The 27,831-nt window shown below is 42.2% G+C and overlaps 1 protein-coding gene across 1 annotated transcript; it reads right to left on the bottom strand.

Moving 5' to 3' along the window:
- Positions 1-77: 77 nt before the first annotated feature.
- LOC143610665 (glycosyltransferase BC10-like) lies at positions 78-7,773 on the bottom strand. The gene is made up of 9 exons (XM_077085078.1): positions 7,651-7,773; positions 7,433-7,533; positions 7,237-7,308; positions 6,792-6,873; positions 6,635-6,715; positions 6,495-6,536; positions 559-618; positions 339-485; positions 78-260 (listed from the first exon to the last, which is right to left on the bottom strand). Exons 1-9 carry the CDS (start codon positions 7,771-7,773, stop codon positions 90-92), a joined length of 879 nt encoding a protein of 292 aa, XP_076941193.1. The 3' UTR covers positions 78-89.
- Positions 7,774-27,831: the final 20,058 nt, after the last annotated feature.

Genomic DNA, 27,831 nt, shown 5'->3' with positions numbered 1-27,831 from the left:
TTTTAATGACATCTATTTTTAGACAGTTACTGTGTATACACTGTATCTATGATGACAAAGTGCTATTCAATCTAGATATTTCCTACCAGTCATGGAGTCGTATGTTGCAGAGCAGATGCATCAAAATTCCCTTCAGCCAGAAGCCGCATGGCCCCGTCTCTAGAGAACTTGCGAGCAAACAGAAAACAGGGGACCAATATTCCATTAGTCTTACACCATTCTGTTCGGTGTTCAGTCTCATAATACACATGGTTTATATCCTGCAATTGCAATATATATAAGTGGTTTCGCCATTTTAAGCAAAATGAATAATGATAGAAAAACATACAATATATAACCTTGATTCTTTGGATTTGTTGAGGGTTGGCACTTGCATAGTTATAGGTTACAGGATGCCAGCTTCTCGTTTCCATGTTTGTGGCGGACTGGATCCATGAAGTGTATGTCACAGTTCGCCTTTCAAGCTCTCCCTCGAGATCATTCATCTTAGGACACACAATTTAAACCTTATTATAAAGGGAAATAAGATTTCATAAGAAATTTAAAAATGTTTCTTACTGCAAGTAATGTCTGCACATAATGCTCATCAGGAATGCAATTACGCTGCTTCTGAAGTTTCTGCATATTTTGAAAAAAAAAATCACAATTGAGTTTTAGGCTGACCTTAAAATGATTTCAAGAAAATGTAATAATGTAGGTTCCCCGGACGGATCTCACGAGATATCCCGATATACACAGGTGCGGAATCCCTGTGTAGATCGTTACGGACGTAGAATATAAGCTTACGAACACACGAACACAATACGAACAAAACCATGTTATATTAATAACTCGAACTGTGTTACTTACAGCCTCTCGACCTCACGTCACTCGACTCAATGAATTACACGTAAAATAACCAAATCGATCAACCAAAACTCTAACCACTGATTAACCTTAAACAGTAAACCCGTAAACAGTATAAATACACGACAACTTCGCCTCAGGCGAAGTTGTCTATAACTTCGCTCGTTCAACAAGTTCGCCTAGGCGAACTTGTCAACAACTTCGCTTGGTTAACAAGTTCGCCTAAGCGAACTTGTCAACAACTTCGCTTTTACAAACAAATACACAAACACTATTACAGACTCGATTACAGACATTTGACATATGAACTACTGACATCTATGCACCAACAGACTCCCCCTTGGCAGCAGCTTCATATCTTGATCTTTCAGCTCTTGTCTCGTAATCCTGTATCTTCATGCGTACACTCCTTCTCTAACACACACCGTGACTACTCGCTGATATTTCCTTGCTTCATCCTTCCAAGCAGGAATGTAGAATATCTTCTTTTCGTTCAACGCTTGCAAATCAGCTTTCGATAAGTTAACAAGATGCATCGGGTCATACACCCTCAGCACTTCTTGTTCATCTTCGTCTTCCATCACGGCTTCAGCAGTCTGGCAATCAACGTACCACCATTTTAGATTCTTCAACACATCTTGAGGCATAGTCTTCATTGGAACCTCCTTGATGCATCGGATCGGTTTGTACTTCATCACCATCCATGGCTTGCCATCTGCTCTCAATCCCCTTTCTGTATCCTCCACGAGCTTTCCCTTTTGTGGCTTTAATAGTTCAAACTTCTTTTCTTTTATGCTTTCTTTCCACACAATCTTCTCAATCATTCTCGCCATATTGTTGTCACTTCTGTTTATCAGGCCCAACCTGGCCAAATCTTTCACCTCGCATTCCGGCAACGTATTGAGAGATCTCAGCATTCGTTTGAAGTATTGACTACCATCATAACGCTTCACCACAAACAACTTGATCTGTTCATCATAAATCCAACAGATAATTCCCTTCTTCGACTCAGCATAGCCTTTGATGTTATAACTTTTCTTGAACATGGCTGGAACAGTAGGCTTCTTGGTCTTAATGAACCAATGAGCACAGCCTTCCTTCCACCTAGGCTGCTCCTCCCACTCAGTCTCATCCATCTCAACACCCACGTCGGCTTTCTCAACATCAGGGATCTCGTGTTCAACGTTTTCTTCTACTATCTCCCCCTCTTCTATCCCATCTTCAATCACAATCTGCTCACCGATCTTCTTAATCATATCACACGGCAGCACATCTTCATCAAACAGTACCTCATCACTGAACATGTCATCATCAAGCTCTTTCAGCGCATCGATCACGTCATCCTCAACTAACACCACATCATCACCAGAACCACCAGCCACGTCAGTAGACTCCCCCTCAGCTGTGGAAGTACCAAGAGCTTCAGAAGTTCTTGGCAGCTCACCACCTGCATCTTCTGATGCATTGGGATCATCGTCTCGGTCATTTCTCTTCTTCGTTCTGAGCTCGTCGCCCTTACAACTCATCTCCCCCTGAGATGCCAAGAACTCCTTCAAGGCATCTATGATTTTCCCATGCTCAACCAGGAGGGATGCCTGTAGTTGATTTGCTTCCACTAGGCTTTGAATAGTCTTCGATTGTTCTGCCACGATCCGCTCTAGTGAAGCTATTCTTTCTGAATCTGACATAGGCGAAGGCGAGACTCCAGAAGCAGGCGTAACCGCAGGTGGTACCATACCTGATAACCCTGCAGCAGTAACGACCGTTGACTCTATAAATCGTGCAGCTACCACCGATTGAGTAAGCGTTGGAGGTGGTAGTGACACGATCTCCGGAGTCGACGTCTGGATGGTAGTGGTGGATGGCATGCCTGCCGTTGATGTAGCCACCACGGGAACATCCGTAGCGCTTGTACTTGTCACCTGTATAGAAGAAGGAACAATAGACATACCAGACAGTGCGGCCGGAGCAAAACGTACAGTCCTTGAAGTCTCTCCAGCTCCCAAGCTAGCACCTGTCCTTTCCCGTCTTGATCTTCTTATCAGCTTATGAATGTCCTCTTCCTCTTCCGACTCATCATCATCTTCCGTTCTCTTTCTTTTCCCAAACGTTCTCTCTCTAGACACCATCAACCGTCTCCCCTCATTCATAATCTCATCCAAATCGGAGTCAGCCATCGACGTAGCTGCTCTAGTCATACTCACACCTGAACCTTGTGCAGCCGAGACTTGCACCTCTTCAACTTGATCCATGTCAAAATAGCCTTGACCTCCAAAAACAGCGTCAAGGTCTATATCCTCAGCAGTTGATACAACAGGCACAGCAGGAGCAGGAACAGCTTGAGTTGCTCTTGCCTGTTGCGGTTGAGGATCTCTGAACTCGTCCCCACCAACAGGAACATACTCTGGGTTAATTAAAAACCCAAATAGAGGAGTATGCCTGGGATGACGTTCAGGGTTGCTCCTCGCACTTGACGTGCGGCATTGAGCAAAGATACGTTTGCTCACTGATTCGACGTATCTGATCGGACGTCTCTGAGGTAGACTCGGAGCCACATGATTCAATATCATCTGTAAAAAGCGTGGGTACATTATGAACCGCTCCCGAGACATCGCCCTTCTTTGCCTGTCTATCTCGTAAAAGACCATTTGACTGAAGCTATAACGCTTGTTATAGGTCAGTGCAGTCATGGCAGACTGCATGGTCGCACCCATACCATCAGTGCCCGCCTTCCTCCCCGACATGCACACGATCATGACGTGCATAAGGAAGCGCCACTGATCAAGAAGGAAACCCTTCCTCCTTTGGGTATCTCCTAATGGACCAGAGTAGCCCATCCGAAGAAACGCTCCATCACGAAAAGGAGCTACGAACTCTGTAGGATCGTCTCGAGTCTCCTCACCAAACCTTAATGCCACCCGGATCTGTTCAGAATTGAACTGAACCTGTTGATTGTTCACCGTAGCTCTCATCACCGGGGGCTCAACACGGCAGTCGTATTCGACCGTCTGCCAGAAGTCTTCGATATTCGGCAGAGATATCGGCAATGTGTTTGTGATCGCATGAAAGATCCTCGAGCGTAGGAGGAAAGTGATAATCTCGCGATAGTCGTCCACACCGCTCGCCTCCGGGTCAAGAGTGATGTACATATTGTGACCCGGGAAAAATTGTCTCTGATTGTCACCATCATCTCCTCCTGCACCTCCAGCACCAGCTATCGCAGCCATATCTGCAACAAACTAACCAAGTTAGAACGACACAAAGACATAGCACAAGTTCGCTTTGTTACCATGAGCGAAGTTGTGATAAACTCTGTATAGGCGAAGTTAATGTTGAGGCGAAGTTGGGAACAACTTCGCTTCAGCTTTAAGTTCGTCTAATTAATATTAAGTAAAAATGATCTAGGCGAAGTTAAAGTTAACTTCGCCTCATCACAACATCGCCTCAAGCGAATTTAAGTTTCAGGCGAAGTTACGGATAACTTCGCCTCAGGCGAACTTAAGCTTCGGGCGAAGTTACGGATAACTTCGCCTCAGGCGAACTTAAGCTCCAGGCGAAGTTACGGATAACTTCGCCTAAACCCTAACTTCGCCTGAATCTGAATCGGCGACAGTGAGATTCATGGAACAACGTGCAGTTGATGATTTGGATAGTTTAGACGATTAAGAACTCTTAACCACAAGTTTTAAGGACATGTTGACGATCAGTATAGTGTTCAACACGTAAAAACATAGGTTATGAAAATCGGTTTCAAAACCGATGGTTCGAGGTTAATAACCGGGTCGAAACGACCCTTGATTAGCATCAAAGAACTTGTAATATATGAGAAAACATCATCTCGAACCTTTGATCGGTGAGAAAATCGGAATAAATAACACGTAATCGAGGTTAATAACAAGTTCACCGGAGAATGGTTTGTCTGTGGAGATAAGTTCGCTGATATTAATGAAAAAATTGACTGTTGAAAATCCTTTTATATGGGCGGAGTCATACAGGCGAAGTTAAAGATAACTTCGCCTAGGCGAAGTTATCCACAACTTCGCCTGTTCAACAACATCGCCTATATATTTACAAAATTTAACCTTATAAGTTTAACATTTTTCAAATTAAGATATAAAACTTTCCTTGAAGAACTAAATGACGTGATCAGTTCTAAGTAACCAGTTAAAAAATCATAAAACTATCTAAGTACAAAAACTTAAAAAATTTAAAGTATAAGGGATCAAATTTCAGTCTCGCTAGGGACTGCCACGTTTTAGAAAAGATCCGAACAGGAATCATACTAACTACGTGACTGTCACATAGATCCGTGTTTAGCTGTATTATGACATATAGAGACAGGTTGTAGACAGGTATAACTTAAAGTGGTTTTCATCGTTTCTGTGATACGAGTTAGGTTCAATTAATCCTTAAAATTTAAGTGGGCAACAACTCAGAAATATTGATGCCTCCTATCTATCCTCAAAGCGTATTTGGCTTTCCCCAAGTCACCCCGAATTGACTTCGACCCATAGTGTCTGATTAAACATGTAAGTACTCTTCTTCTGGTTCCCGTTCTTCTTCTTAATCTAAGATTGAGAAGTCTTGATATTTCGTCATCTCTAAAATGTGTCAATAACTTCAAATATATATATATATGTATATTTTTTTTTTTAAATATACATAGACTTCAAAGTAGAAATTAACTGCAAGTCCCGAATCTGGATCACTGCAGTATCTTGAGACACTATCTTCACGGGAATCAGAACACACATGGGCTCGTGTATGACTGGGTAATCGCTTTTCTGCCTATCACTGGGAAAGATATATATGAAGACACGCAAAACTCTTTAGGAGTTTCCACGTAAAATCAAGTAAAATTAGTTTGTATCACATCTACTTTTACGCACCATAAAAGGTTACCATGACATACAATGACTGTCCTAAAGCCTTTTAAGCCTAATAACTTCACTATTTAAGCACACAAAGTTCGTATATCTATCATTTTCCGAGGTTGGATCAATTTTCCGTTTAACATAGCTAACGAATTTCTTACGAAGTAACAGACTTGAAAAATAATTTCATTTCCCTTAAAAAAAATGTAACATTTATCGCCCCGACCAAAACAAAGTCTTCAGGTAAACGGCTATCCCGAAGATCCAATGGATCAGCTGGACCGACCACATACTAGTATGTGTCCTTCTAACTAAGTATTATCGACTAATTTTAAGCGAAAGAACGAAAAATTCATCATAAACCGCCCCGGTCACTATCAGTGATCTGGTTAATGGCTATCCTCAAAATCTACAAGCAGAAAATGAGGACCAAAACATATCCGAAGACAAGTCCTTCAAACTGATGTAAACGACATATTTTAAGCGATTAGTGACGTTTTATTTATTTATTTTTTTTTTAAATAACACAAGAAAAGCATGGTTACTCGGGATTGATCATCCCATTCAGTTCAATAAGGTTTTGAAATCTGGATTTGTCAAACGCTTTAGTGTATAAATCAGCGAAATTATCAAGCGTATCCACCTTGTCAAACGCCTAAGCGAACTTGTCAACAACTTCGCTTTTACAAACAAATACACAAACACTATTACAGACTCGATTACAGACATTTGATATATGAACTACTGACATCTATGCACCAACAAATAACTTACATAATTCTGTTTTCCTTTACTATAATCTAAGGGTGGACGTCTCTGAAAAACATTAAATAAATAATGTTAGTAATAAATAAAAACCAATATGTTCATATGTTGTCCTTTTCTGATGTTATAACAAAAATGGAAATACAAACCTTACATAACTTCTTAAAAACTGGAAATACGATGCCGTCATATGCTACAACTTTTGCATGGCTTCTAATTAAAGCAATCCACTGAAAAGTTCAATTAAAAGGAGCCAAGTTAAGGCAAAATTGCATAAGACAAAATGTGATAAAAATATGGTTCAACCTGTGAGGCTTTTCGCCATTTCCCCATTGGTATAACAGAAGACATCCTAGGATTGTAGCGACCTTCTTTCATATCAAGAAAGCTAAAACACATAAAGCCCAGATCAACAACAGTTTATACTAGGGTGTTTGAATGGAAGTAATTATCTGATTACTTCAACTACAAGTTGCAATAATCAGTTTCGAGTATTTGGGCAACCTACGTTTGTTTATGATTTTCTGGTGTCAAATAAACTAACTAACTATTCAAAGTAAGATAAAGTTACTTATATACCCTTATGTATACATTGTTTGGCAGCAAAGCAATATTTTCTGCACCATATCTTATTTCATAATGGTTACTCAACATCTGATAATAATCATCAAAGCACACATCCAAACACCCCGTATAACTAAGATCAGATAATTTGCAACTTGCAAAGAGCAAATGAAAGTAATAACCACACCTGTCCACGAAACTTTTAGAAGATCCCATCAGATAATTGTAAATATAGCTAAAGTTGTAGAGGGGAACACAACTGCACAAAAAGGAAAATGTGATCAAATTCAAAAACCCAAATCATCACAATCCACAACGACAGCAATTGCAGCCTTAAAAGAAGTATAACAAAGATGATGACAAGAGTATTATTATTTATTTACCTGTCTGATAAAAGAATAAACCTCTGGTTTGCAGGATTGTGAAGAGCTGCTCGAAGCAGCAATCTTTCAGCTTCAATCATAGTGGATTCGCCCCAACCTACCTGTAACATCACCACTACAATCATTGGACAAGATAAGAGACAACTCGAATGCTATATCTCCAACAATTATAAAAATAATAATCAATAAAGATGTTATAGAGGAGGATGTTTGATCACCTTAATGCTATTGCTTAACTGCCGACCATAAAAGAAGGCGGACCTAGTGGTGGTTTCGTCGAATACAAAACCAGGTTCCGAATGAATATAGATCGAGTAATTGGCTGCATCAGCATTCTGCATTAACGTTATGTATTGATGAACAAAACAACAAAGCCGAACAATAATATGATCACACCTAAAGTTGATATAAAAATTCCAATCCGATTAATAATTTGTATAAACAGCCGATGCCAAGAGAAGAGACAGTCGCTAGTAAATAATAATTATGAGATTTGAGCATTAGGAGAAAATGGCAAGTCAAGCAGTTAGTTCCTAATTTGTGTGTTTGGTTTGAACCATCTAATCTAATGAAGCTTTGAATCTAAAGCGAATATGAAAAGATAAGATACCCACCTGTAAGAAGAAGGTATGCCAGAGGAAATCAAGGGGCAGATCGCGACGAACTAAGAACATGAAGAAACACTAAGTGACCCCGGGCAGATTACGAATAATCTGGGGGTTAAGTAGATGTTTCCCACGAGGGGTTATGTCCGGCAAAGATGGTTGTTCTTCTGATGACCTGCAAAACAGACACCGTGAGCTAGTCACTGAGAAGGGGGGGTACCTCCTTGTGACCACCCTCCGGCGTGAGAATCAGACTAGATTGCTCTTGAATATAAGTGTATATTAAGAGAAATGATTTTAAATACATTACAGTGATTAAGTCTCTGTAGACTTACGGGATAGTTACTACTGGTATTGTGGGGTTTTGTATACAAGGCTTGCCTACTGGGCTATTACACGTTACTTATTGGACAAGTGTTAGCCAATAAGTAATATGACCACAGTCACAGATACAGTCGAGTGACAAGTACCTTTCGGTAATTTGTAAGCAGACAGATGTAAAAACATCTTAATGTTGTAACTGTAAAATGTGTCTTTTATAAATGAATGTACTCACCAGTATTTCCTGCTGATCAAATATTTTTAAACATGTTTCATGTGACCTGTTAGAGACAAAGGAATGATGCCTGCGGGCTTCCAGCTTAAATAAGGGGCTTGCCACCAGAATAAAGAAACGTGTTTTGTAAATTAGGGTTTATCCCTATAAAACTTATGTTTGTATAAAAATGGGTTTTTATCCCAGTTTATGAAATAAGAATTATTGTGTTTTTATAACTCTGATTAATTTTCCTAACTACGGTTCTGATGAAATATTCCGCTGCAAATTATTTTAATAAACATCGATACCACCACTGAACGTTCACGGCTCCCCTCCCGGGGTATAGGGGTCGGGGCTGTGACATGAAAGAAGGCCGAACTGCTGGAGAATCGGAGACGTGGAGAGGTAGACTGAAGAATTGAAGGGCTGAAACTATCGGATATGTGGAGGGAAACCACCGAACTACCCGAGCTACGGAGAGGGGGAAGCGGAGGCGTTTGTGCGCCGTCTACTTGGTGTTGGATGGGTATTATATACGTCGTGCTCAATTGTTTGGTATAAAAATTTATGGTTAACTATTTAGGGTATATAACATATTATGGTATTATATATTTTTATTTATAAAATGATCTAGTGAGGTACTAACGGATACTTAACAGGTAAATGAGTATTTTACTTGTTTAGACACAAATATTAACAGGTCGATTCGTGTGTACCTGCTTAGTGCACGAAACCTGCTAAGGTCATACCTGCACGTAAAACCCGTGTAGATTCATGTCGTGTCAATTGCAAGCCCTAAAAAGGATTGATGAAATTTGGTTAGCTTTTGCAATTTACATAAGCACTATTCTAGGTGCATGGTAAATAGAAAAACTAAAAACCAATGATCGATAAATTTGCAAAGTGCTTATGAAATTTCCAAATGAAAATGAACTTAATACTAAGAAGTAAACCTTACAAATGTGTAAAAGTATAATAATGATTTCCCGTCAAATTTAAAAGTTTAATACAGATGTTATAAGTGTAAGAAACCAGTCAAAAGTTCACTAACAAAGAAATGACACTTTTGAAAAATTACTAAAAGTATGGGTAAAATATATGTCCACAAATACACTATAGAACACAACTTTCATTAATTGTATGCTTGATTTACCCAAAAACATAATCTATAAATTGATACCTAAATCAACTAATTCCTTTAGATGGAATGCACATTAGATGTGTGCCAGCGCAATGTGTTGGGCAACACAACTAATTAGGTTGATGATTTATAATGTTGTATTTGAAAGAAAAAAGACATTAGTAAATTAACTAAAAATCAGTTAAAACGTAATTATTTCTAATTTTTATATGAAAACATCGTTCTCATATTGAACAAAATCTTTATATTATGGTGTAAATTTAAAAAAAAATGACATACAAAACAGTTATTGACGTTAAAAGAAAAATTAAACTTGCATCAAACTTGAATGTGCTATGAAGATTTATTTTTAAAATATCCTTCCATATGTTTTAAAATTGTAATTAGTTAAAGTCTTGAAAGTATGTAAATATATCTTCAATCTTGTCCGTGCTTTATATTAATGGTATAGATCAAGTTAACTTTACGCGAGAAAAAATTTTTAGTGCGAGAAGAGAGATCAATCACTAGAACATTTAATCAATTATCAAAATAACAATGTCATATTGGTAATTAAATAGAATATTTAAGAATTAAATAGCTAAGGTAATATTGGAATTTATTTTTGCTTATTTCATTATATATACACACATACTTTATATGTTTGTGCCCCACGTGTGCGTATGTAAACATTTGCATAAAAGTTAGTACAAAGTTGTGTTTTTTTCCTTTTCTTTTATCATTGTAACACCTTCTAAGTGTGTTTATATATAAAACTTTAAAGAAAATTACGTAAAAATAATATTTTTGTATATAAAAATGAGTTTCTACATACAGGGTTAGGTTAGATAAAAATCCATTTGAGTTATGAAAACTCTAGAAACATATTGTCAACGACATGTTTTTAATTAAAAATTAATCTTGTGATCCACAATTAAAGTTAATAAAAAATGTAAAAGTTTATTTATATTTTCTCTCTCCTGAAAACATATATAAAAATTACTAAAAAAATGTAAAAAAAAATAACAAAACATTTTTTTTATGTTTTCGATTTTTGTATTAAATGTAACAACATATATTACATGTAACAAAAAAAAACGATGTTATATGGGGCTTTCACGCGTTTTCTCAACTAAAGAGGGTTTTCAAAGTATACTTCTCCTCTACATATAAATCTTATGATTCCAAGGTTTCTTATTTTTGTGGTTCCCAAACAACCTCCCTATCTATACGTACATCTTAACTGATAAAACAGTTTGCTTTGTCATTTTGTAGAAACGCAAAATTTTACGTGTTTAAATTGTACTATATATATTAAAGCAAAACTTGCTGCTAAAAAGATTTTGAGGTCTAATCAATGGCTGTCAACAGCCATTAAGTTTCTGTTTTTTTTTTTTAATATTTTGAAATCTGTTTTGGTATTTAATATTTGAAAGAAACAACAGTAAAGACAATGGAAGTTGGTGTGATGGTAGTGTAGTCTTGTACCAATTGGTGGGTTCGGAGTTCGAACCTTGTTGCTCATAACCTGTTTTTTTTTTTGGGTTCAATTTTGTGGTTTTTTTTAAATAAAAATAGATTTTTGTATTTATAAAAATTTACTAAATTAACTAATGGAAAATGTGGTGTTGTGATAAGTTATTATAACGTACTATGTTTTATGTGTTTGAATCGTGTGACCGACGCGCGATTGTTTCAAGGTGGGATATAGACGATAAGCGTTTGTGTTAAACGTACACCAATTTGCCTAGCTAAACATAGCACCATAAATGGAATGAACTTTTGTAACAATTAATAAATCACACCCACTGCCTAGGTAAACGGAGCAACAACTACAATAAAGGTACACCGACGCAACCGCCCGCCTAACTAAATGGAGAAACAATTATAACAAAGATACATTGGCGCGACGCGCCAGGATAACACCTAGTTCATTTACAATGAAATGATTCTAGAATTGTGTCTATATGAAGCTTAGATAGGTTTGGAAATCACATGCAGTATTATGTACTACTTCGTATTTCAACTGGCTAAAAGAAATAAGGTCTATGATTATTAAACTTATCTGGGACAATTTTTATTCAAAACAAAATACAAATAGCTAGAATTTATGAGAAAAACAAATAAATGACCGTTAAGAGGCTCGGTCAAGCTATCAAGGTAGCTTAGTTACATATCCACTCCATCACAAGAAATTTTAAATGAATTGAATTGCTATTTGCCGCTTAATACACAAATTTGTTTTCTCTCTTACGCGTAACTGCACATTCCATAAACGCATGCATGGCCTTTTTTGCATCTATTGTTGCACCCTCCACAATGGCATTTGTCTGTCATCAAGTTAACGCATTTTCCCTTACAACAAATCTCTTGGTGCTTGCATTTTTTCCCACAAAGCCCACAATTCTGTTTATCAGTCATGACATTTACGCATTTTGTCTTGCAACAATTTGGCCCAGGGCTTCCTTTTGCCCGACATAGCCTTGGGTTTTTGTTGCATTTCAACTGGCCCCTCAAGTGTTGGGCATGGAGCTGGTTTGCCCCTCTAAGTAAACCAAAAGAAGAACTAACTACCTCGCCATCGTCTTCAATTGGTGTTGCAAAAATGTTAATGGCTAAAGCCATTAGAATGATTAGGGTTATCAAGATTTTCTTGATGCTAGTATTCATGATAGATAATAAGTAAAAGTGAGTGAGATGAATTGTTGAATAGAGAAAGATTTGGGTTATGGATGAGACAGACTAATCGAAATGTACGTACTTATAGGGGGGAAACATTGGTGTAGAGGTAGGTCCCAGCAGAGCCCAGTTGGACCCGCAAGACTCACCTTGAACAGGGACGTCTGCGCAACGACCAACTGCTCCAGCAGGACCCACCATGCTCAGAGAACCTTACGCGCAGTACGCCAGCTGTACCCGCAGGGAAAGCCTCCCAATGGTGAAGTACCCCGCCTGTTCCCGCAGCTGCGGATACAAGCCATCAGGGAAGGCTACCCGCACTAACAGCAAGGCTACACGCACAAGGCATTAGCTACTTCAGTAGTCACATGAAGGAATGAGCAAGGCAGGAATACTCCCGCCTAAATGAGCCAGTCCGTATGCTTCTGGAAGATCTTTCGTACTATACCTACTAAGGTATGGGCGGAACAGACAATTTGACCAGAACAGCCCATGAACCAATCACAGGGTGACAGCTCACCGACAACAATACGAGGAGGAACACCCTCTAGTACTGTTTGTCACTATTAGCCGCTGCCTACTCACCAACCCTTACGATGGGACGTGCGCAGCCTACAGTTGGTGGAACAGTGCGTAGCCGGCAGTAAAGGAACAGTGTACAGCCGACCTTTACTGTTGGCCGTAGCCTATCCACCAACCAGCATGGCTTGTGCGTAGTCCACTGTTGGTGGAACAGGAATACTATTCAGCCGGCTGTACCTTCTAGGAAACCTACCTTCGGCTATAAATACTCCAACACCTTGGAATGGTAAGGACATCATCTGATATCTCTCTTATCTAGCAATCTCTTAATATACACTTATATTCAGAGCAATCTAGTCTGATTCTCACGCCGGAGGGTGGTCACAAGGAGGAACCCCCCTCTTCTCAGTGACGAGCTTACGGTGTCTGTTTTGCAGGTCCCCTGAAGAATAAACCTTCTCTGCTGGACCTCATCCTCGTGGGAAACATTACTTAACCCCCAGATTATCTATAATCTGCCCAGGGTTCATCTAGTGTTTCTTCATTGGCGCCATCCGTGGGTAAAAGCTAGAACTAATTCTTAGTTTTTTCAAAATTTCTGAAGAAATGGTTAACGTTACTCCGGTCCAAAGGCCAGTAATCGACCAAGAAACCCCGGTAACCACAACCCCAGCAACTGGGGGGAACACCGGCGGTTATACAAATCTTACGAACACTACCCCGGTTACCCAAGCCGGGGCAAGTGCAGTAAATATTCCACTGGGGTTCACTGATGCCCAGTTGGAAAAACGAACGAGGGTCCCTCGCCAAACACTAGATCAAGTTAAGGCGTGGGCCGAGGCACGTCAGAAAGAGTTCCAAGCTGAATTGGATGAACGCTTGCGTTCAGTTCAACAGGCTGACGAATTCGGCAGTACTCGCCATCTCAATATGAACAGTGAGTGCGAGTACTCAGACGATGAGAGGGAAGAATCCGATACCGACGCAAACCCTCGCCATAAGGCGAAAGGGAAGCGTAAGGAAACGGACTTCCAACCAAAAAGGAATTTTGGGGAAGCCTTTAAACCAACGAATGCGGAGAGAAACCCGCGTGACTTCTCCAAAACCTTTAGACCAAATGCTACAAATGCAGGAAAGTCAAAGTTCGCAAGGGACATTGCGGAAGCAATCGCCCCGAGAAGTGCCAAACAAATGTCCAACATTGGCACTTATGATGGTCTATCCGACCCAGACGACCACTTGAACAGATTCATTGCGGGGGCAACCGTCAGTAACTGGACGGAACCCACGTGGTGTTATATGTTCCAGATGACTCTGGTTGGAGCGGCCAGGGCATGGTTCGACAGTTTACCGGTCCACCACATTTATGATTGGGCGGACTTTCAGAACAAGTTCAGCCAGCACTTCAGCCAGCAGAGGAAATATACTGAAGAACAGTGGACGATCCTCAACTGCGTTTGAGAGGAGGATGAATCTTTACTAGACTTCATCACTCGCTTCAACTCCAAAAAGCTAAGTCTCGGCAACATAAGTGAAGATCTTGTTCGCGCCGCTTTCACCCAGGGCGCCGAATACCCAGAGCTTATCCGCACATTGACGGGTAAGGATGGCATGCCATCAACATGGGATGCCATCATGACGGCGGCCAAGCGCTTTGCCGAGACGGAGAAGCAGCTGGGAAGGGATCTTCCTCAGAGTACACACCTCTACACGCAGAGGACTAGAGAAAACAATGTTCGGATCGCCCGGCAGAACAAAAAGAGGAAGCTAGGTATCTGGCAGTCAAGGGTAAACTTTGACACCTCATCCAGCTCTCACCCTCTTGTTGGCGGAAGAAATCACACACACCATTCAAGCCAAAAACACCGGTGGACGCCACTCACCAAAAGCGTCACGAAGATATTTGCCACTCAAAAGCTACCATGGCCAAAAGCTCCAATGATCCGGCAGCGACCTAATGCGGATCAGAGCAAATCCTGTGACTTCCACGGGACAAAAGGTCATAGTACAGAAGAGTGTACATCCTTGAAGGATATTGTTGAAGCATTCGTCAAGGATGGAAGACTGGCACACCTGGTGGCATCAATCAAGAAGGGAGGAAGGAACGACAACCGGTACCGAGGCAACGGACGAAAGCCCGTTGAAATCAGCATCAACATGGTTCATGGCAAGATCAGAGGAAGAAAAAGGCGAACGACAGAACCATGTGCGTGGAAGGAAGCTGAGGTGCGCTTCCCGCGAGTGCCAGGAGGACCCAGCAAAGAAGGCCCTATCGTCATCAAAAGCCAGCTGGGGCACTACATCAGTTCTCGCACTCTTGCTGACAACGGCGCCTCGTCAACGGTGATGTACAGGCAGTTCTTCGACAAGCTAGATGACGAAGACAAAGAGCGCCTGGAAACGATCTGCGCCTCGATGGAAGGGTTCGATGGCAGCACAAACACCCCCCTGGGCATCCTATCTTTCCCCGTCACTCTTACGGATGGGAATCACTCACGCACAGAAGACGTGGATTTTGTCGTAATGAGGAAGCCACACCAAACATACGACATTCTGTTCGGAAGAGACGGGATGGCAAGATTCAACGCCGTGGTATCCTCAGTCCACGGCATGATGGGATGGCCAACAGCTGAGGGTGTAGCGATGATCACCGGCATTCCCCAGGTATGCATCGCATCTGTCTCATCTAAACCCAAACCAAAGATGGCTAAACCAACCATCACCGAGCCAGAAAGATGGGCCTTCAACGGCAAGTACCCTGACCAGGCCGTTTCCATTGGCCCAACAGTTGTTGATCCCACACGCACCTCACTCAAGCGCTTATTACAGAAAAACGCTGACATCTTCGCGTGGACACCAGCTGACATGACTGGTGTACCCCGAAGTAATGCAGAGCATAAGCTCAAATGCAATCCGGCTGTTACGCCGATCGTACAAAAGCGCAGAGTAATGGGGCCAGAACAAACTAACGCGTGTAGAACCCAAGTCAAGGAACTCCTTTACGCAGGCATCGTACGCGTTAGTAGATATCAAACTTGGGTTGCAAATCCCGTTATGGTACCGAAGAATAACAAACAATGGCGCATGTGCATAGATTTCAAGGACTTGAACAAAGCATGCCCCAAAGATTGTTATCCGTTACCTGAAATTGATCTTAAGGTGGATTCGTTGGCACCGTTCCGCCTTAAATGCTTCCTGGACGCGTATAAGGGGTACCATCAAATCCACATGGTCGTTGATGATCAGGACAAAACCGCTTTTCGGACGCCCGATGGCACATTTTGTTATCAAATGATGCCATTCGGACTTAAGAATGCCGGGTCCACATACCAACGCCTGATGGACAACCAGTTTCATGCCCAAATTGAGAGGAACTTGGAAGTCTACATGGATGACTTGGTCATCAAAAGCCCTGACCCAGAAGCGATGTTGAAAGACATCGAAGAAACTTTCAACACGCTCAGGAAGATAAACATGAAGCTCAACCCGAGCAAGTGTGCCTTTGGAATGGAAGAAGGGAAGTTCTTGGGGGTCATCGTTACTAAAGATGGCTTCAGAGCGAACCCTGAAAAGGTCGAAGCCATTATCAAAATGGAATCACCTACTACCATCAAACAGGCTCAGACACTGAATGGACGACTAGTGGCGCTTAATCGCTTTTTGGCAAACCACGCGGATAAGTCGTTTCCCTTCGTGTCAACGTTGAGAAACTGTTTAAAGAAAACGCACTTCCGCTGGACACCAGAAGCGGAAGCAGCTTTTCAGGAGATTCGGTCACGCTTGATCGAACTCCCAACGCTCACAGCACCAAAAGCGGGAGAGGAGTTAATCCTATACCTTTCCGCAACAGATAGAGCAACCGGGGCAGTCCTGCTAGTAGAGCGAAAAGGCATCCAGATGCCAATCTATTATGTCAGTCGTATCCTAACAGACGTAGAAACCCGGTACTCTACCCTCGAAAAATTAGTCTTAGCACTTATACACGCTTCACGCAGGTTAAGACGATATTTCCAGGGTCACCAAATCACCATTCTCTCCAACTTCAAACTTGCAAACGTTCTAGGCAAACCCGAGTTATCGGGACGCCTAGCCAAATGGGCAATTGAGTTGGGGGAGTACGCGATAAAGTATAAGCCAAGACCAGCCATAAAAGGTCAGGTTTTGGCCGACTTTATTGCAGAATGCCTGCATCGCGGGAAAAAGAGTGCCAGGAAGAGGCTCAACCCTCTCCAGCACAAGACATCAATGATGTCTGGCGACTCTACACTGATGGAGCAGCCAGGACTGAAACTAACCAACCCAGCAGGCCAAGAATACACTTACGCTATTCGACTGGACTTTCGATGTACGAATAACGAGGCCGAGTATGAGGCATTCTTGGCTGGGCTGAGAATTGCGCATAAGATGGGAGTGAAAAACTTGGAAGCCCACGTGGATTCCATGTTAGTAGCCAATCAAATCAACGGGACGTACACGGCCGTGAACGACACAATGGCCCTGTACCTCGCACAAGCAAAATCCCTTATGCGCGTTTTCAACGACTGCAAAGTCATACACGTCAAGCGAAGTGAAAACAAATCTGCGGATGCGTTAAGCAAGCTTGCATCATTAGCCTTCACCCACTTAGGAAAGGATATCCGCATTGAACTCCTCGAGACACCTTCGGTCCCGCACAAGGAAATTTGTGTCATCCAAACCGGCACGGAAACGTGGATGACACCAATAATAAAATACCTTGCGGCAGGTACACTACTAGAGTCAAAAGCACAGGCAAGAAAACTACGCTGTAAAGCACTTAATATCAACTCATCGATGACATCCTTTACAGACGTAACTTTCTTGGCCCACTCTTGAGATGCGTGGACAACCAAGATGCTGACTACCTCCTAAGGGAAGTACACGAAGGCATCTGTGGAATATACGCAGGTCCCCGCGCTGTTGTAGCTAAGCTAAACAACGCGGGATACTTTTGGCCGGGGATGCATACGGATGCGCTGGCATACATCAGAAAATGTAGGTCTTGCCAGCTCTACGCACCCAACACGCACCGCCTGAAGAATGAACTTGTTCCAGTCACCTCTTCATGGCCATTTCAGAAGTGGGCCATCGATGTGACAGGCCCATTTCCTACAGCAGCAGGAAATGTTCAGTTCCTAGTGGTAGCCATCGACTACTTCACCAAGGGGATAGAAGCAAAACCCTTAGCCCAAACAACCGCGAAACATATCAAAAAATTTATTTGGGAATTTATTATTTGTCGTTTTGGACTTCCACAGAATTTGGTGAGCGATAACGGCACCAACTTTGCTGACAAGAAGCTACAACAGTGGCTGAAAGAACTTCAAATCACCCACACCTTTACATCAGTGGCACACCCGCAAGGTAATGGTGAGGTGGAAAGAGCAAATAAGAGCATCGTCGAAGGCATAAAGAAAAGACTCTTGGAACACAGATCCGGCTGGGTGGACGAGCTTCCGCACGTCCTTTGGGCAAACAGAACACTGAAGAAGGCCAGTACGGGAGAAACCCCGTTCAGCCTCACTTATGGCACTGAAGCCATGGTCCAGGTCGAAATTGGTTTACCCTCACCAAGGGTCTTGATTCAGCCAGAAGACAATGATGCGGAAAGACGGTTGGACCTTATGCTAACCGAGGAACGCAGAGACTTAGCCGCAGTGCGTGAAGAGAACTACAAGCGACAAATGCAAAAGTACTACAACACGCGGGTAAAACTCTGCAACTTCAATGTAGGAGACTACATACTGCGTAACAACGAGGCTTCGAACCAAGAACGCCCAGGCAAGCTGACCCCGGTCTGGGAAGGGCCATACATTATCAAAGAAGTCCTGGGAAAGGGCGCATACCGGCTCGAAAGGCTCGATGGCACTCCCATCCCAAGAACATGGAATGGAGCTCAATTACGCAAATGTTATATGTAGATCAATTCCAAACTTGTAAAGAAAAGGCCTAGAGCCACTTCTAATGGAAATGATTCTCCTTTCACAATGTGTTGATAGCCTTACCTTTATACTTATGAACTTCCCACACTGATGTGCCGGTATTCACCGCATAAATGGGGGAAGAAGTAAGTCGTTACGTGTGGAAGGCGGCAAAACCCGCATAAACACAACGCTAAAAATCTCAAGTTTTAAGGAAAACCTACACGCAGGTCAGATGTAAGTAAAGTTTAAGCATCCTTGTAAGTGCAAGTGACGGTCTTACCCGCACAATCACGAACAAGGAAGCAAAACTTCAACCTATCATCTACCACGTTCAAAGGTTAACTTATTCTGAACACTTAGAAAATTTCAAAGGAAAAGATGAGGAAAACTTCCACGCAGGTCAGATATAAGTAAAGTTAAGCCATCCTACTAAGTGTAAGTGACGGTCATACCCGCACAATCATAAAAGAGGAAGCGAAACAAACTTATAATTTACCACGTTAAAAAGTTAACTTATCTAAGTACTAAAGAAGTTGCTAAGTTAGATCAAAACAGGCGTAAAATAAACAAGGCAAAGAACTAACACAATCTTTATTCCATCAAATTCAAATATTACAAAGATAGCTATACAAAAGCAAAAATCTACGCTAATGGTGGAAAGGGATCTTCAGAATCAAGCTTCAGGACCACTTCCACTTGGACCCGCTCCATCAGTAGAGCTTGGTGGTTCAAGGAAAGCTTTAAGGATAGCTAGCCCATCATCAGCAGCAGCGACTTCATTCACCTTCTCCACCACCGGATGCGGGAAGGCGGCATACTGATTCACTGCTTGGTCGTAAACAGCTTCAGTATCAACATTATACAAAGGGAAGTTGGAAGGCGGGATGCCTTTCTCAACGAACCCTAGACCAAGCAGGAAGCCGGCCTTTTCCCCATCCTCATGAGAAGCGTTGAGGGCTGCGCTCATAGCATCGTCATAATACGTCTCTGAGAAGACCCGATGCACAACCTACAAAGAAAAAATACAAGTATCAGAACCTTTTCTATTTACAAAGAAAAGCGTAAAGACAAGAAAAGCTTACCTGAGACAACGCTTCTCGAAGAAGCCATTCCTTGGCAACCAGAGCTTCTTGGAGGGCGGCTTGAGCTTGGGTACAGGCGCGTTCGGCTTCACTTTTATTAAGGTTGGCAAGCAACACTTCCTTTGCAGCAGCCTCTTCGACGCCCTTTAGCTTCCGCTCAGTATGGTCAAGCACCCCCCTCTGGTCCAAGATTTCCTAGAGCTTTTCGGCGTCTTCCATCGCCAAGTCATCATGAGCCTGCTGGAGAGCCTCTAATTTGGCCTTAAGCTGCTCATTCTCCACGCGTAGAGGCTCAGCAACAGCTTCAGCCTTGGTGGCCCTCTCGGTTGCGTTCCTTGCAGTTTCCTTAGCCAGCCGAAGCTGTTCATTAACAGCTTGGGCAGCCTTGGAACGGGCCTCGAACCGGGCCTGAACTTCAACCTCAAGGGCCTTGAAGGCCTTCTCCTTTTCCGCAGCCACTGCGGTAAGCCTTTGGTTCTCCTCCCGGACAGCCCGCGCTTGAGCGACTTCTTTAATGCGAGCTGTTTTTAACTTGTCGTTTTCACGACAAAGCAGCTCGACGCGCGGCTGCATCCGGGCCAGGAGAACCCGAAGCTCATTGGTTAGCCTACCCTCCTGGTAGCTAGCCATGGCTTCCCCCAACGCACCACTGGGAGCAGCGTGACGAGCCCACTCCACGCACTCCACAAGGGTGCGAAGGGTTGTTCCTCGGCGGATGTTCCAGCGTGGAACATACACTTCATTGGAATCCGACACTGCAAAAAACATAAGGCAGTTAGGAAAAGATGATAAAAATATATAAAATAGGCCAAAAGAACCCTACGCACCTGTAGGGTCAATAACAGGCCGATAGCCGCCAAACCCATCACCTGAACCCAACGGAAATCCATCCAAGAGGTCAGGCAGATGGGAAGGAGGCAGAGGTTGGCGATAAGCCCCGGACATACCTGAAGGATCGGCCGTCGTGGCCGATGACGGAGGCGGCATGGTAACAGCCGCCGCGGTCGCCGTTGCGGAGTCCGCAGCAAAAGTAACCGCCGGCTCAGTGAAAGATGCTGTAAAAATAGCACTCACAGCCGGCGGTGACGTCATCACAACTGGAACAGTCGGCTCAACGGAGTGAGCAACTGAACCAGTGGAAGCAGGCGCAGGCGCAGCCGCCTGGGTCGTCGCCTCAGGTAGGCTGACCGGGCCTACCATCATTGGCGGGGAGGTACTACTCTGCGCTCCACCCTGGAATGCGTCAACATCCACGCCTGCACAAAGAAGATAAGTGTTAATGATGGAAAAACTATGAAGTTAAAGATAAAGGAAGTTTGTACTCACGGGTTTTCTTGAGCCTGAAAGTACGGACAGGCGGGGATGAACCCGATGGAGCCGGCCTCTTTGCGCCGCTCACCGTCGTCATCCAGGGCTCTCCGGAGGTGACAGTCGTCACAGCCTCCGGAGCGGTGGTCTTCTCACCACCGGGGTTCCCCGCCACCTCTTCGCTCTCGGCCTCGGAGTCAGACCGAGGCACCGGATCGGCAGTGGAGGCCACCTTCTCCTTCCCCTTCCCGCCGGCAGCCTTCTTCTTCCGCACCAACGGAGGACCATCTGCGGATTCCTCATCAGAACATAAGATTAGAAGAATTCCAGCTGAGGTTTCAACATTGAGGGGTCGAGGGTCGAATAGCGCCTTACCTGGCCGCCTGGCGCTCAGGATCTAGTGGCCTAGCGGGTAGACCTCCACGAACCGATCCGCCGTTTGTTCTAGGATGGGCAACTCGTTCTCGTCTAGAGCGCGAGTACCCATCCGAGCGGGACTGTCAGCCTCCCGCGGATGCAGGAGCGACTGCAAGTCGTTCCCCTCTGAAATAAACAGGAAAAAAGTTAGAAGAGATTCTAAATCAACAAACAGAAACAAAGCATACCTTAAGGAACAGAGTTCGAACCGTATTCGAGGACGATCGGGATCTTTCGCGCATCCTCATCCTTCCACACCCGGCTCATCCCGAGCATTACCATCCCGGACTCCGCAAACCGGTAAGCCGGAGATTGGACCCGGGATATCTTCGAAAACCATTCCGCCTCCTCGTAGTTGGAGGCGTGAAGGCTGGGAAGTGCTTCCCCATTTTTGAACTTCATGGCAAGGGGGATGGCGCGAGCGGAGATGTAGAATAACTCCCGCTTCCACGAGCGAAGACTGCGCTCGGTTGCTCAAATCTTCAAACCCTTAATCCAGGTTATCAACGTATACCACCCCTGGATGCACCTCCAGGAGTAGAAGGTCATCAGGCGGTCAACATAGGGCTCAATGCCCAGAATCCGGCACACCCACTCGAAATGCCGGATCTTGGCAATAGCCATCGGATGCACCTCGGTCAGGTGCACACCGTGCCTCTCCAGGACACGGTACACAAACTTTGTCAATGGGAACCTAAGATTCCCATAAACAAAGAATGCAGCATATACCCCGATCTTGCCTCTGGGGGCATCGTACACTGTCTGATGGGGTTCAGGAAACTCAGGCTCGAGAGACTCGAGCATGAACTTCCTGATGACGTACTGGTACAGATCGACAGGCAAAGCACACTGGCACTCGCCAGCAGTACTCTTGTCGTCGGCTGTAGATTCGAGATCACGAGACGACATCTTGCAGATAAAAGAAAACGATTTCGAGAAAAGGCTCGACTGAAAAGTTGAGTATTCACCGGAAATCGTTCTGAAGATGAAGAGAAAAGTGAAAGTGTGAATTATAAAGAACCCTCTCCCCCTTTATATACTAATCGCAATTAATGCGATGAATTTAATGCGGAGGAGAGAGAAATCGAAGGTGCAATGAAACTATGACACGTGGCAAAAAGCAAGCTGGCAACAGCTGTTGAAAGGACGCGTACCATTAATTTCGCGGCCACGCGCCCGAAAAATCGCGCCCACGCGCCTGAAAAAGCATCTGGAATGACCATGTACTGTCACATCACCATAACTTCCTGCACGTCCTGACACAGTCAGAAGAAACCGTCGCACGACGTTTCAGTGGTTTGGACTGTTCTTATCCTTTCACCAACTCTTCGAATTTCAAAAAAAAAAAAAAAAAAATTCAAAAATTTAAAAAAGATTCAAAAGTAGGCGGGAAAATACCCCTTACCTTGGTAACCAAGTAACCATAAGACGGGTGCGGGTACAGTGTCAATGCAAAACCCTTCACATACTTAGCACCCGCAGGGAATTGACACCAGGAATACCTTGGGAATAAAGTAACCGTAAGACGAGTGCGGGTACAATGTCAAGGCAAAACCCTTCACATACTTAGCACTCTGCAGGGAATTCAAACCAAGAAGGATCTTCTGGGCCATGCTTGCGGAAACGGGAATAACATCCCCGCATGACGGGAACGTCGAGAACTATATTGTTTGAAACTCCAAGATGGAATTGGTGGTTTTAGCATAGTTGATCACTATGTTGTAAACTATCAAAACCCCATGGAGAATCCACACAAGTGGAACTCAACGCTCCTGACTTGCGAGAAGGTTACAAACCTACCCGCCTCATACCCTAAGATCAAGCAGAAAAGTCGGGAATTTCTGCGTGACATCAGGAAAACCGCGGGGAGAATCACCACGGAAAACCTAAAAACTAAACCCTCTTCAAAACCCCTTGCTAAGTCCAAAAGTTCACCTCACTTATTAATAATTCATGAGAAGAACATTGGACAGGGGGGACTTGAAGATGTAGGTCTTAGCAGAGCCCAGTTGGACCCGCAAGACTCACCTTGAACAGGGACGTCTGCGCAACGACCAACTGCTCCAGCAGGACCCACCATGCTCAGAGAACCTTACGCGCAGTACGCCAGCTGTACCCGCAGGGAAAGCCTCCCAATGGTGAAGTACCCCGCCTGTTCCCGCAGCTGCAGATACAAGCCATCAGGGAAGGCTACCCGCACTAACAGCAAGGCTACACGCACAAGGCATTAGCTACTTCAGTAGTCACATAAAGGAATGAGCAAGGCAGGAATACTCCCGCCTAAATGAGCCAGTCCGTATGCTTCTGAAAGATCTTTCGTACTATACCTACTAAGGTATGGGCGGAACAGACAATTTGACCAGAATAGCCCATGAACCAATCACAGGGTGACAGCTCACCGACAACAATACGAGGAGGAACACCCTCTAGTACTGTTTGTCACTATTAGCCGCTGCCTACTCACCAACCCTTACGATGGGACGTGCGCAGCCTACAGTTGGTGGAACAGTGCGTAGCCGGCAGTAAAGGAACAGTGTACAGCCGACCTTTACTGTTGGCCGTAGCCTATCCACCAACCAGCATGGCTTGTGCGTAGTCCACTGTTGGTGGAACAGGAATACTATTCAGCCGGCTGTACCTTCTAGGAAACCTACCTTCGGCTATAAATACTGCAACACCTTGGAATGGTAAGGACATCATCTGATATCTCTCTTATCTAGCAATCTCTTAATATACACTTATATTCAGAGCAATCTAGTCTGATTCTCACACCGGAGGGTGGTCACAAGGAGGAACCCCCCCTTCTCAGTGACGAGCTTACGGTGTCTGTTTTGCAGGTCCCTGAAGAACAAACCTTCTCTGCTGGACCTCATCCTCGTGGGAAACATTACTTAACCCCCAGATTATCTATAATCTGCCCAGGGTTCATCTAGTGTTTCTTCAATTGGAAGTGATCGATTGAGTTAGGCTGTCATGGGTTGAATAAATTAGTTAGGTTTTTGGATGGTATTTTTGTAGCAAGTTAAGGCTCCATTAAAAATAGTCAATTTTGACTTGGATGTTATTTTCCGTTTTCCAAATAGGAGTAACATTTTTTTAGGATTGGAAATTTGATAGGATGCTTGCCAACTAAACAGAAAGGGGCATTAATTTTTATTATAATCTAGAATGGCTTTAGCACAATAGTTTTGCTAGCTAGTAATAAGTGGTTTTCTCAAGTGTTATTGGATGCACAAGGCTAGTCATAGCGACATAGCCGATAACGTAATCACCACAAAACGTGTTCAAAATGAAACAAATTTTAAAGAGGAACATTCCTTTGTTATATTTTGCTTAGTAAGATCCTAACGAGGCTCCGCACACACGAACACGTAACTTTTCCAACAAGATTTAAGATCAAATTGAGGCTCGGTAATCTACTCTAGTACGTAGTACAAACTCTCAACGCTTTTTTTATAATTTTATTTGCAATCCAAAAAAGATATTAGATTTAAGGCACACATAGATTATTATCATACGAGCTCGTTGTTTATGGATTACATTATACACATCCCATGCATGCATACATAAATACCAACGAAGACTATTATTTTAAACTTATTGCTTTAAAACATTGATGATTGCTTCTAAGTGATGGTACTTCGAACTTACAACCTGATAATGATAATGTTTTGATGATAATCCGCATGTAAAAAAAGAAAAGCCAATTGCTTGTTTTTGATTGGCATTGTGGTAACTAGCTATCTTGAATACAACAAGGAATACATAATATACAACCATATACGTATATATAGATAAATTTACAACCATATAGTCGCGCGCTCATCGTAAGTGTTTTTTGCTCAACTGTTTATATATACAGGTTCTATGATAGATATATGTATTTCGAATCTATTTATTAGTTATCTTTTCAAATGAACTTTGTAAGTTTTGAAATATGACAAATATGAAGGATATTACTCCCATTTAACTTTAATTGTTTATGCCACTTTTATATGAATGATATTAAAGTGTCATCTCTTGAAAATTAAACTATATGCCAGTTTCTTCATGAAAAACGCGGATTCCGTAAGACCAAAGAATTGTATCCTAAATTGACGAGAGAGATATATAGTTACAGAAGCACTTAATTAGTTTCTATTACGTACTTTGACCATTATTTTCGGGAGTCAAACAAACACAAATTCTAGAAAAGCTAGTAACGTACTAAATATGATTCCAATTTTTTCTTTTTCTCAAATGCATTCAAGTTTTATTATTTGTTTCATCCTATATAAATTTTATTAATGTTAAATCGGTTTAAACTTAGTAGCAATTTATTGATTATTTTTTGCAATTTTACTTAAATTTAACAATTATTAAATTTGTTCATCATTTAATGAGTTTTTTCTCTACAAATATGGTACTTGATCGTTCATATTGTGAATTTATAGAATTGGATGGTGTTCAAGAAGAGTACTTTGGAAGAAAACTAACGGAGCAAGTGCAGAACATGACGTGAAAATTTGCAAAGAACAAGACTTTTTGGAGCCACATGAGCCGTATTCGAAAGTCATTTGTTCAAAAAAAAATCTACATCTTGTGGCCGACATGTTTAACTGATATATAATCTCCCGGCAGGGGCCATGTGATATCATACAGGTGTATCCCGCGCTCGCGAAACCCTAAAAATCAAGTATTTAAACACAAATGACGTCCATTATTCATGTGTTCGATGTCTAATTAAGCCTCTAATATACTATTGAAAGCGATTTTAACTTTGTTCTAGGAATGACGCATTTGGTTTGGAAGTGAAGATTAGCGGATTCGCTGCCATATACAATTTATTCCTTTTGATTTTATGATGCTTATGTCTTTTCTACTGTTTGTTTTCTTTTCATACATTATGTGAAGCTAAACTTGTTCGTATCATCTGGGTTTAAATGATTTTTGATATTGTTTGACTTGATTGTGAACCTTTGTTGATTTTAGTAAAGTCTTATTTTTTACTCTTATGATTTGTATGATTATCTATATTTAACTTATTATATGTTTAATCCTTGTGGTTTTGTAAATAACACGTTGATAGAACCATCTTTAGGTTAGTGATTATGTGTTGTAAATTAAGGCTATTTACCTACCCCGGTGGTAGAAGGATTGATGGTTTAATTGGTTAATTAGGTGAGCTACCTCAGAATTAAATCTGAATGAAAGGTTTATGAATTCGTTAGAACCTTTCTTAGGCATTGTATTTATATTTTATCATATTATTACAAGGCCTGATGGATCGATCAGTGATCTAATATGTTCTAACACTTCAATATAGTGAACCTTGTTGTAAACGTATAATATTATTAAATATTCATTCTAAATATCACATTCTCCTTGTATTGGAAATGATTTATAATATTCTAGTCAATATGTACCACTACGTCAAATAATTGTAAATTTAAAATTGTATACCGTTACACATTTCTAGTGACTAAAACAATAACGCTATATGATTAAACTTACTTGAGATAAAGTATTATTCAAGATAAATGACTTTAATGAATTTATAATGTAACCAATTGAGCTATCAACGAGCTTAATTAGTTACATATCGACTCTGTCACATTAAATTAAATAAAATGAATTGCTATTTGCAATTAAAACACACATTTGTTTTCTCTCTTATGCATAACTACACATTCCATAAACGCAAGAATTCCCTCTCTTGCATCTATTGTTGCACCCTCCGCAATGATGTTTGTCTTCCATCAAGTTAACGCATTTTCCCTTGCAACAAATCTCTTGGGTGCTTGCATTTTTTCCCACAAAGCCCACAATTTTGTTTATCAATCTTAACATTTACACATTTTGTTTTGCAACAATCTGGCCCCGGGCTTCCTTTTGCCCGGCACAACCTTGGGTTCTTATTGCATTTCAACAATCCCCTAATTGAGTGTTGGGCAAGGAACCGACTCGTCCTCTAAGGGAACCAGAGGTAGAAAAAATATCTTCCTCATCGTCTTCAATAGGCGTTGCGGAAAGATTAACGGCCAAAGCCATTAGAATTATTAGTGTGATCAAGATTTTCTTTATGCTGGTGGTCATGATGTTTTAGAAAGAAAAGGATAGTGAGATGTATTGTGGAATTAATATAGAAAGGTCTGATATTTGAAATCATGTACTTATAGGGGGAAACATCGTAACTGAGTTTGATAT

This window comes from Bidens hawaiensis, unplaced genomic scaffold (assembly GCF_021521415.1).
Source record: "Bidens hawaiensis isolate Kalapana, Puna unplaced genomic scaffold, B.hawaiensis_p1.1 tig00002236_1, whole genome shotgun sequence".
NCBI lineage: Eukaryota > Viridiplantae > Streptophyta > Magnoliopsida > Asterales > Asteraceae > Bidens > Bidens hawaiensis.
This window is presented reverse-complemented; position numbering and strand designations above follow the sequence as displayed.

Excerpts from the sequence above, each read along its gene's own strand:
- LOC143610665 (XM_077085078.1), bottom strand. The coding sequence starts at position 7,773 with ATGCAGAATGCTGATGCAGCCAATTACTCGATCTATATTCATTCGGAA. Across the intron at positions 6,716-6,791 it reads AATGGCGAAAAGCCTCACAG|TGGATTGCTTTAATTAGAAG; the intron begins GTTGAACCATAT and ends TGAACTTTTCAG. Across the intron at positions 619-6,494 it reads GTAAAGGAAAACAGAATTAT|AAACTTCAGAAGCAGCGTAA; the intron begins GTAAGTTATTTG and ends CAAAATATGCAG.